The sequence below is a fragment of the Eurypyga helias genome, unplaced genomic scaffold (genome assembly GCF_000690775.1).
Source record: "Eurypyga helias isolate BGI_N326 unplaced genomic scaffold, ASM69077v1 scaffold7271, whole genome shotgun sequence".
Classification (NCBI taxonomy): Eukaryota; Metazoa; Chordata; class Aves; order Eurypygiformes; family Eurypygidae; genus Eurypyga; species Eurypyga helias.
In genome coordinates this window covers 17,881-29,660 of record NW_010228829.1, presented here as the reverse complement: position 1 = coordinate 29,660, position 11,780 = coordinate 17,881, and the positions used below count along the sequence as shown (strand labels likewise).

General features: G+C 41.5%; 1 protein-coding gene across 1 annotated transcript; it reads left to right on the top strand.

Moving 5' to 3' along the window:
• Nucleotides 1–134: 134 nt before the first annotated feature.
• ECD (ecdysoneless homolog (Drosophila)) lies at nucleotides 135–10,134 on the top strand (the record flags this gene model as incomplete). Its single annotated transcript, XM_010160150.1, has 11 exons — nucleotides 135–245; nucleotides 1,912–2,090; nucleotides 2,823–3,015; nucleotides 3,515–3,643; nucleotides 4,707–4,832; nucleotides 5,707–5,792; nucleotides 6,572–6,678; nucleotides 7,534–7,711; nucleotides 8,967–9,034; nucleotides 9,163–9,383; nucleotides 9,904–10,134. Coding segments are annotated over 11 exons (1,629 nt in total), but the record flags the coding sequence as incomplete, so codon positions are not given.
• Nucleotides 10,135–11,780: the final 1,646 nt, after the last annotated feature.

Sequence of the window (11,780 nt, the reverse complement as noted above, 5' to 3'; positions counted from 1 at the left end):
GGCGGGGGCGGGAAGGGGCAGCGCCTTTCCTGACAGGGGCACTGGAATGTCGTGTCTTTATTAACGAAAAAACCCCAACCCCAGATGCGCATTTAGAAGCGTTCGTTACTGTGCTGTGCTAGTTTCCCGAGTAAAACACCGGTTTCTCCTTGGCCAGGATCGATGACAGCGATGGGGAGTTTCTCTTGATAGAAGCAGCCGATTTTCTCCCAGAGTGGCTGAATCCTGAGAATAGCGACAACAGGGTGAGTGAAACTTCGGTGCCAGTCGGGAGGTGGCTCACAGTGGCCGTTTACTTAGCACCTTGAGTTTTGTCTTGCTCCTCTTACCTAGCCAGGTGGTGTGCCGCTGAAAATCCAGAGCGCTGTCCCTCCCTTACTAGCGAAGAAACATCTGGTCAGGGCTCGAGACTTGTTTTAATTACCAGCACGTGTTTTTTCAGTACGATCTTTTCTCATTCTGGTTTTAACGAGCTGCTTTATGCTTGCTGTCGACGTCTCATGAGAGGCTTATCCACTGGAAACCTCTGATTCTGCACTGTGTTCTGTGTGCCCGTGCGGTAGGCTGCTTAGGGTGTATCCTGAGAAACTGCTGTAGGGGTACCTGGAAATTGTTACAGACACCAAGTGGTTCTTCTAGAATCGGTTTGTTGATGGATGGAAGAACGAGAACGCTCTTCATACTAATACATTCTTACGCTAATGGCAAAACTATGGAGACCTACCTGCTAGGCTGTGAGTCTGTGTTGTTCAGCTAGATCAGACTCTTGCACATAAATCATTCTTTAAGGGTTGTTTCATAAGTGACCTGAGTGACCTTTTTAAACCTTACTACTTATGGTGGCAAATGTGAAGGCAGTGAAGCTGTCTTGCTATTGATTGATCTGTAAAATGGTTAAGTTTGGCCAGCTTTCCATTTTCTAGGTTATTGGTGTGCAGGGAAGCTTGGACAACATGGGAACTATGGAATACATTTAGTGGTGGAATACAAATGCACCATATTGCTCCTCTCAGGAGCACTCTTTGGATCCGCCTGAGCTTTCCAGCTCTGCTACAGCCACTTGGATTTTTTTCTACCATACTCTGGAGGGCTCAGGCATGAGCATTTGCTGCCCTCAGACTGGGGAATGCTCGAGGCTGGAGTGTTGCTGACTCTGCAAGGAGACAGATGGGTCTGGCATAGGGGAATTAGGGAGTGGACTCCGTTACCTGACGGCTGCAGCCAGATTACCTTGCTGGTGATGATTGCTAGTAGCTGTGCCACTGAGCTTCTTGGCAATGGATTTAAGTGCAAAGAACTTACTTTTTAATTAGCAAAGATTTGTGTTATCTTTTTTTTTTTTTATCTATCACAAGACTTAAAGAAGGGGTGGAACACAACACAAAAATTAATTGCAAACCTATGTCTGGACTCTCAGCACCATATTTTCCTTCTGTTTGAGGGAATGGATGGAATTAGAGTTAATAACATTACATTCAGTTCTTTTCTTGGGATAAGGAACCAACAGAGGTCATGAGTAGCACCTGAAATCATGCTTTTTAGTCCCTGTCCCATTCTTCAGCCATTAGGTTACGCTGTCTGATTCCCCTGAAGCAAATCTCTAGTTGAAGAGAAACTGTTGGTATTGCTGTGATTATGGAAACAAAATACATTTGACCAAACTTGTTGCAGTTAAAATAGGAGTTTTTATTTACTGGTTAGATCATGATCTCTGGCATCTGTATTTACCTTATCTCCCATTAAAAACAAACTAACAAAACCAAAACCCCAGCTGTTTCCTATATTATTTTTCTATTTGTACTCAGTATTTTCTGTGTGTAAACAAACACATTCATGTAAGAAATGAAATTCTGCGTTGCTCAGTGTGTGACTCTCTTTATCCCATCTGATGGGAATGTAACTGTTTGCCAGGTGTTCTTTTACAAAGGAGAGCTGCACATCATTCCGCTGTCAGAGACGCACGAGCAGGAGTGTGACCTATCCGCTGCCAGCCCAACGCTCCCGCAGGCGCTAACGCTGTTATCCACCCGTTCGGAGGAGTTCCTGGCTGCAGAACCCATTAGAACAGCAGTGTATAAACGCATTGACGGGTATGTGGGTGGTTTGTTTCGGTGTTTTGCAACAGCCAGTTTTCACTCTGGGCTGTCTGGGGTGCTTTCTTGTATTTCATCTTTTTCCTGTTAGGTGTGATAAAGTTGCTCCCTTTTCAGAAACCAGCAGGTAGAGGTTTTCTATGGCATTCTTCTAGAGAGGGGGACCAACGTCCTGTAGGCTGCAAGTGTTGCTCAGGGGCTCTGGAAGTGGTTCACTGCTATGATGCCACACCTGACAATAACAGGTTACTCTCCCTTCGCATCCTTCTTGCACTGAAAAAGTTCTGTGAGCCCTTAGAAGCCCTTTTTCCGGGGAGAAAGAGGATTGCAAACTGAAGTGTAGAGCCAGCGTGCTTTTCAGAGCGTCAGCTTGTCACGGGTGTGTTCAGCACACCATGGTTTGGGTTTTTATTGGCAAGGATTTGACAGCGTGAGCCAGATGAATTCTACACTCGGTGCGGTGTTAGTCAAATTCACAGTGCTTTATCATTCCAATGTGGGGATTAAATGTTTGTTAGCCATGTGCATTTATATATATGTGTATATATATGTAAGCAGACATTCGAGGTGTTAGATTACCTGTGTTTTAACTTCAGCTTAGAATAACCTTCTGGCACTTGTTCCATGATATAGATTAATATTAAAATGAAACTGGGAATGATAATAACAAAAGGAGCGGTGTGGGCTTGCAATACACGTAATACGCTGTGCTGCTGTTGTATGATACAGGTATCCTGAGAAAATTCAGGCCTCGTTTCACCGAGCTCACTGCTACCTTCCAGCAGGCATTGTGGCAGTGCTGAGGCAGCGCCCTTCATTGGTGGCTGCAGCAGTCCAGGCCTTTTACCTGCGGGATCCAGTGGATTTACGAGCATGTCGCACTTTTCGAACTTTCCCTCCAGAAGAGCGTGTGATGACCATCGTAAGTGAGCCTTCTGATGCAACTTGTCACTTAATTAGGTTCTGGAACTGATGGAGGTTATGAAGTGTTTTATAAGCATCGTCCAAGCAATGTTGTATCTGATCTTTGTGTTAGAGTTGTACCCCTAGACTCCGGAAAATAAGCTTGGGAGTCAAATTGTAGACTTCGAGACCGTTTTTGGGATCTCAGCTTTGATTTCGTTCATTAAAAAGAACACTTATGTTTTTCAGAATATACCTTGTTGGCTTGAATAGTATTTTTTAATGTATTTAGACTGAATGAAGTTCATATTATGTCAACTTGGAACATACTTCATAGGATCTGAAAAGCAATGTGTCTTAGACAAATGTATCCAAGATGTAATTTGAATACAATCTCAGACATTGTCTGTAATCTGGGTGCTTTAAAACAGAATGTAGAGAAGACTGGTGGAAAGTTGATGCACGTACACAAGAGTCACGCTTCAGTGACTGTTTTTCTTTTGCTCTGGCTTTTTCAGGTTACTTTCACAAAGTGTTTATATGCGCAACTGGTGCAGCAGAAGTTTGTTCCAGACAGGCGAAGTGGATACACACTGCCCCTCCCATCTCACCCTCAGTACAAAGCCTATGAATTGGGAATGAAACTGGTGATTATTTTTTATGCGTTTTGTACCTAGTCTGTTCAGTTTGCTTGTTTATAGACGTCTGAGAAATGTCTCTTTGCTTTTAAATTGTCTGCTTGTGCAGAAAAATGTGAGCAAATTCGCAATTACTGTTTTTCTGGAAATACAGCGTCATGGGAGTTTTCTTTTACACATTAGAGCACTCTTGCACTTCCACCCCTTTAAACTATCCCAACCGGGATTTACATGTTTGTAGTACTGCAGCTGAACTGGTACCAAACCCAGTTAATTTTCCCTTAAGCAATATGGGAAATAGTTTCCATCTTGGGATAGATGAGTTCTGTTTTAGCCTCTGGCTGAAGCAGCGCATCCCATCATGTTCTGAGTTGCTGTTTTTGGCATTTGCACACAGAGAAGTTTCTGAGGACTAAATTTGCATTTCAGTTTAGAGCTCTGCCTACTCCAAACTTAGTGTGCATCAAAGCTACAAATGCCTCAGGACTGATTAAGCAATCTTGACTGCCTACAGTTGCAGTACAGTTACAGCTACCTTGGTCGTAGGCAACATCTGAGGTGGGGGCAAAGGGGATTTGGCTGTTTGAAGGGCAGAAAGGAAGCCGGTCACAGTGTGCCCTGGGATCTTGCTGCAAATAAAAACAAAGAATCTGAGTGTTCTCTTCTGAAATTTGCTCTCCTGAAACTTAGGCCTCAGTGCAGCCACTTTGCACCCACAAAATGCGCAGGCCAGGCAAGTTTGCAGTTCAGCATGTGTTATAGATACATGGAAGTTCTTCATGCTTATGTGAGGAGTAGCTTGTGTGCCATAGATCTGTTTTCTAGGTTGATTTGGGGTGACTTGCCCATGTAGATACACTTCACAAGATCAGAATGATCCATTATTGCTTTAGAAAGACAGATTCCAACTTCCAAAGCAAGATACTGCTGCCTGACATAAAATTTGCTTTGGCACCTGCTTCTCAAATGGCAGCATCAGGAGTTCGAGGACAGTGGGTTCTTTATGCAGTCGTTTCAAGGTGCACTTAAATTTGTCACACCTCAAGAACCTCTTGTTGCGTCTCTTCTACAGGCTCACGGCTTTGAAATTTTGTGCTCCAAGTGCAGTAAAGTATCTCCTGATTCCAAGAGAAGTATGTTAAGCGGTCCCTTGTGGGAGAGATTCCTCAGCAGCCTGAAGGAAAAAAATTATTTCAAGGTGAAGCTGTGTGTGTGTGTCCTTTAGAAGTTCCAGGAAAAACATGTTTTAGCTCGTGAACTTGTGCAAGTAGTTACAGCGGGACAAGAAATCTAATCCTTCTGTCTATGCAGAATGAATGACTGTCTTTTAAAGGACTTTGTTCTACTTCAAAATCAATTTATTTTGGAAATTACAAAAGGAAAAAGCAGGATTTGGGCATGAATTAATTTATCTAAAGAGAGGGGAATACAGTTAAATTAAGGAAACCACAGTGTGGTTACGTGTCAGTATAACTTTTCACTGTTTTACCTTTGATTTGCATAGCTCTAGAATTAAACATTCTTAAAGATCTGTACTAAACACCCATGAACCCATGTAAGTGTATTTTTTGTTTGGTTTTTTTTGTGGGTTTTGTTTTCTAATTATGGGGTTGGTTTTTTTTTTTAAAGATACCTTTGACTACTTATTTGAAGTTTATAAAATTAGACAACTCTATCAAAATGCTTAGGTTAATGTAGGAAAAGGGGAATATTCTTACAATACTGCAGTGCCACTTCTGTGGATAATTCCCAAACACCAGGAGATTTATTCACAGTTCCTGTACGACTGTAACCTGGGCATGGTAAATCCACCCTGTTGTGGGAATCGTAGTATTGCCTGTGGTTGCTTTTAGTGTACCACATATGGTTGTGGCGTAAGTCTTCATACCTGACCGTGAAAGCACCTTATGCCCATTTCCTGTATTCTGTTTCAAGCATGTGCTGCAATTACTTGGTTTGATTTTCTCAGCACTACATTTCTGTGTGAGGTAGGCACCGTTATGCAGCCTGACTGTGAAAAGGAAGGGCAGGGAGAGTTGTTTAGGTTCGTATTTGTGACTTGCATTTAACAGGGAGAAATGGAAGGATCTGTGAAGTACACGCAACGGTTGCATATGGCAGAAGACTATTTCAGGCAATCTGTTGCCAAGCCAGAAAGGTAAGGGCTACTTGAAATCCATGAGTAATCATACACTGTATGTACTTTACTAAGGTTTTTTAACACGTGTTACAAAAAAACATGGACCCTTTTCTCCACTGTACACTTAAGATAGGTGCTGTGGCTAGGACATATGGGCATTAGTTCCTCTAGAATACTCTCTACTAGTAGAACTTACTGCTTGAGTAACTATTTATCTTGGTTTTGTAAAATATTAAGCTATTCCAAGTGGGTTAAGAGGTGACTGAAAAGCATCGTTTGGTTGGCTGGCTACAGTAAGCATTTGAAAGTTTCATTGAAAAGCAATCCCAGTGAATAATAAATATGGAGTAATCTGTCTCCTTTACTCAAGACAGGCAGCTGGCTGTAGATTTCTCCAGGAGATCAAATCCAAAAATAAATAATTCCATAAATATCTGAGCGTTTGCCAGCTCATAATATCTGAACTGTTAGTTGGTTGAAGTTCCAGTCTGTGCTGCTTGGGATCTGGCAGTCCTGATGTTTACCAAGGCAAAAAACCCCACAAAGAACAAAGGAAACATGAGAAACAGGCTTTGGAGCCATCCACAAGGGATTGCAGTAATTGACTGTGTCTTGTTCTGGTGAACACTCTCTGTGTAGTATTCTGGTACTTCCCTAAAATTCACATCTTTTTGATGTATTTGCATGGAAGGAATACTGAAGAATTTGAGCGAAAACCTGCATGTAGAGTGCGTGATGCCATTGGCATCGTGATGCTAGTAAAATCCATTTCAGTAAATCAAATTTTTTCATTCTAGCTCTGTCGAAGTGAGCCCAGGCGATGAAATCTTGACATTGCTACGGACAACAACCATTGATTTGAAGGAATTTGAGAGAGAAGCAGCTTGTCTTCCTCCAGAGGATGGTGAGCAGGATGGGGGCATAGACTCTTCCAGTCACAAATGATTATTGGTGGGGGAAGAGGGTGAATGTTCAGAGCGCTGTACTAGTCTCTGTATCTATTTAGTTTCTCTCCTATCCTGTGCCTTCTAGAGGTGTTACTGATGGGCCATCATTTCAGACTGAGGCAACCAGTTCATTTGTATATACCACAAAGCTTGGGGCTGTGAATTGGCAAGATATGCTCTCCACTTTCTGGCTGGATATCACTAGATCAGGAACACCATACACACTTGCATTGGATCAAGTACTTTGTGTCAACTGTCTACCAGACAGAAAGCATTTAAACATTTTTATAATAATAAACCAATTCCAATACTGACAATACAAAATTTCTATTTGGTCTACTCTGATAGGCAACGTAAGACCAGCATAACCTTTATACGATAGTCTTTTTTCACTCATTTGACAGAAATACAGTTGTTGCCAGTGTGCAGAACAGGTCACGTCTGGATTTCTGAATGATGCGGTAGTTCACAAATGCAGTGGTGTTAATGATCACAGTGGCAGGTTGGATCTGCTCTCCCTTTATAGTGTTAATCTTTTCTTCCTTCATTTAGTGGCAGAAGGATTATCTGTGACGAGAACAATATCTGCTAGTTTGAGGCTACATATAAAACAGAATTTTAGAGTAGTAAAATGAAATCTGAACTCCCCGACCCCTCAGTGCTTTATACCCTGTGTTATCCAGTATAAGCATGAAAACTTAATAGTACAAAAGTAAGCTACAAAAAGCTAGTAGTACTCTCAACCGTCTGGACTGGGAGTTGTGGGCGAACAGACTTGGGCAGAATAACAAGTGTGTCCTGTATTCTTTCAGATGACAGTTGGCTGGAGATTACACCGGCTGATCTAGATCAGATGCTGAAGGAGACAAGAAATGAGTCCTTTCTTTCCTCAAATGAGGAGGAGCAGAAATACGACTTGGAAGCAGTTGCTGAAAGTATGAAGGCTTTTGTATCCAAAGTCTCAACGCATGAAGGAGCAGAAATGCCATGGTAGGAGTATTGTTGAGTTCGGTGTCTGGTGTAGACTCTGTTTTCATTCTCCTGCAGTCCTTTGGTCGATTCTGTAATGCAGAGAATCGAAGTTTCGAAGGGTTCTACTAGTTGCTTTTAAACCAGCTTAGTGACCGCTCTGACACTGGTGCAGGTAAAATGGTACAGGAAGTTGTACCGTTTTCCAGCACTCTTACTTAGTTTGGTTCTGTGGTTTTTAAATGTTTTTTGGACCCTTTTAAGTTGAAGGCTTACTGTTGTTCATTACCGTAGTTAACACTGTTATTAAAATGTACACCTCAAGTTAATTTGTGCTGAGATTTTTCTACTGTGAGGATGTGCTGAAATGCTTGTGATGAGGCTGTACAGAGATAATAATGCAACTCAAGTTGAGGGAATCTGTGAATTAGGACTGCTGATTTTTGCGGTACAGCTGTGTTTAGACTTCCTGTAGGTGAGTATTTTGAATATTCTGGGCCTGGTTTTGCACTGCTGAAGCACTTACTGACCACCTAGAAGCGGGTGAAAAGAATTACTGCGGATCCCTCTCATTGTTCCCAGCAGTGAAAGAGAAGTGCTAACTGAAGATACAGGCAGCAGCAGACTGCCACTATTGTTGGAGTTAAGAAAGTGTGTGTGACTATTATGTGGGCAGGCCTTTCACTTGAAAAAACGAGAGTTAGGTAGTAGCATATTGCCCAGGTTCTTTTTCATAGCTTTAATACTGAGAAAATGATGCTGTGTAAGCTGCATCAAGCGTATAAGGATCTACTCAATTTATGCTCATAACTGTTTGATCCTTTTTAATTACTGCTAGTGTCAATGTCAGAGTTTTTTTCAGTTATTTAAAAAAAACAAAAGAAAAGAGGCAAATCACCAAGCCCTACAAGAGATCAGAATGAAACCTCTAGTGTTCTTTCTAGGCAGGAGACCTCAGAGATTCTCAGCTTTTAAAATCTTTGTCTGAGGTATAACACCACCACATTGTTCCAGGACTTAGGCATCGTTGTTTTAGTTGCCTGTAGTGCAATTTTTGTTTGACAGACAAAGTTGTTGGTTTTCTTTTCTCCTTTATGCCAGCTCTTCCACTTGCCGTCTCATGTCTAATTCATACAGGCCTCAGACTTTTAAGACCATCAGTTCAAATGTCCCAACTTTAATGTAGGCTTGAGAGAAATCAGTATGCCATGTGGTTTATGCCCGTGTCAGGCTTATGCAAGCATAACAACTTTATTTAAAAATATTTTTGTTTCAGGTCATCTGATGAATCCCATGTTACCTTTGACGTAGATTCTTTTACAAAAGCCTTAGACAGAATTTTAGGTGAGATTGCCTCTTTGGTTCTTTTGCCAGGATATCTCCTGGTTATTTAGCTTCCCTGGGTTTTCTGATCACCCATGGGCACCCTGTTGATATGTTTGCTATCTGTACTGACACAAAATAATACCTAGGGCCAGACTCTGAAGAGCTGGATTCTGATGATCTGGATGAAGAGGAGGAGTTTGACTTCTTGGATGAGGATGATGATGACTTAGATGCTGAAAATCAAGGGCAAGACGAGGAGGCATCACCTAATGAGCTCATAGGCAGTCTGAAGTCATACATGGACGAGATGGACAGGGAACTGGCACATACCAATGTTGGTAAAAGTTTCACAACCCAAAAGAAAGGGGTAAGTATGGCTTGAGCGCTAGTTTGTAGCACAGTAGTTTTGAGAGATTTAGTTGGAAAGAGGAAATATGCTAAAAAAACCAAAAATATCACCAAAACAAAGTAGAAACCCCAAACGAAGAAAAAACCCAACCAAAATTTCGTTGAGCTTTAAGTTGCACATCATTTCCAGGACAGTTTCCCTTCCCTGTTTTAGTAGTAATGAAAGCAGCTGCAGCTTGACTCCTGGAGTTCCCGTGGTAGATTACTCCCGTAGGAAACTGAGCCAGGACTCAGGAACCCCCTCCCTGTCCGTCCCTTGGCACTTAATCTGTATGATGGAAAGTGGTGATTTTTAACTGGCATGAGCATTTGGTGACTAAATACCTGTCTGTCGAGACAGTGTGGAACGTACTGAACTTTGTTGGCTGCAGAGCTGTTTCCCTGTTTCTTTTCTCTTGTGGTGTGTCTTCTTTTAAATTATTTTTTTTTAAACCCGTTTATACAATTTGATAAAACTTTCTCTTTATACGTAACCATAGGCAAGTTTTGGTAATGCAACGACTTCTCAAAACGCTGGCCCTGATTCTGGAGCAGAAGACGCCGAGTTGACACCAGTCGATGTGGATACGAACCTAGTGGCTAACCTGCTTGAATCCTACAGTGCACAGTCCGGGCTGGCCGGGCCCGCCTCTAACATTTTACAGAGCATGGGAGTGTATTTACCTGCAAATGCAGATCGTATTGGCGCCAGCAAGGGAGCGACAGAGTAAAGGACTGTCTAATTCAGAAGGCGTGGCTGATCGAGAAACGAAGCACAGAAAGGCTAGAATGTTTGGAAGATGGGACAAAAGGTTTGACTTTAAAGCATTTTACTCATCAGTTAGGTGTGACTTTAAAGAAGCAAAGTCAATTTACCTGCAAAAGCCGTCTGTTTGGATATTATCTTGGATAGAAATCGGATTTTTCTAGCGCAAACATGTTTCCAGAAGACTGATGCGACACGAATGAAACTTTTATTATAAAACCTGTCTTTGGTTTTTCAAATCAACGATCCAATTTGATGTATTTCTAAAGTGTTCTTTTACCCATTACCAGGTGGTTTCAGTATCTGGAAAGCAGTGCATGTCCTGAAAATGCTCCTGCCTTCAGGGGAAGGTGGAGGAATACTGTATTACAGAAACCGTGTTCTCTTGTGGATTTGGGAATGCTGGCTGAATGTTCAGCAGACAATCGCTTTTCCAAAAGCACAGTGCTTCGTTGCAGGAACTTCTGATAATTACTGCAAAAATCTGCTCTTTATTAACCGTGAGGATTTGAAGAGTAATTGGGTTGAATATGTAAATATTGGCTAGAAGTATTTTTGAATTTATTTAAATAAAAGCAGAAGTACAATTTCATTACTGGAGATTTTTTATTTGAAGGTATGCGTAACTTCCTCAGTGGTTCCTCAGAAGTTCTTGGAGTTAAAGCATGTTTGTAATTGGACATTTTCTGAATTCCGTTGTTGCTGAGTCTTGGTATCGTGCCAGCAGTAGCTGTATATGAGCACAGTCTGAACAGTTTAGTTTTGGTTTTCAGTGCAAATGTAGCTAGAAGGCGTTCAGCATGCTGCTTTCACATGCAATCTAGAAAAATCGATTCTAGCTATAAAGATTTAGTTTTAACAACATAAATTTGAAATAAAATATGCAGAAATTCTTGATGTACAGACAGCAGGAACACCGTCCTGCCAGATCTGAATTGGTTTCTACAGGACTTTGCTTTATTTTTCTTCTTCCGCACAACACTTAAGTGTCTTAACTGGTAGAAGAGAAGCTCATGGGTTGAGGGGGTTTTCTTTGTGTTTTTTTTTTTTTTTTTTTTTTATTTAACATATTCAGAAAAATAGTATTCAATGATACAAAAGCCTGATTGATCCTGAAGGCATACCTAATTGCTTTTAAAGGCCTGAATTTTATTTATTTTATTTTATTTGTCTCAAAGTTTGCAGTCCATTTAGTTCAAGTCCTTGGTTTAATTTTTTTACATGATAAGGGTTGGCATTAACTGACAAAGCAGAATGTGGCAAAAGTTGTTTCCGTGTAGGACTTGGACACTTGCTGGATTATGAGCTTCAGCATCGGCCAACTGAGTTTGACCAATGCTTGGGAAGTCACACATTGGCGTAGTTTCGCTGAAATTTGTGAGACTTTGAGAACGTACAGCGAATGCTTGCTTGCTGAGTTCCCTCCTGATCCACGCTCATGGCTGGGGTTTTTTTTCCCAAATTTTTGTTTTTGCAGATGACAGATACCTTGTAAAACGTTCCAGGACAGTATCAGAAACATTGGAGATTCCTTACGTGAATGCATTGAATGAATGTGGATGAAGCGTGTGGGAGAATACTGCCAGATTGGACAGGGATTAGAGACAGACA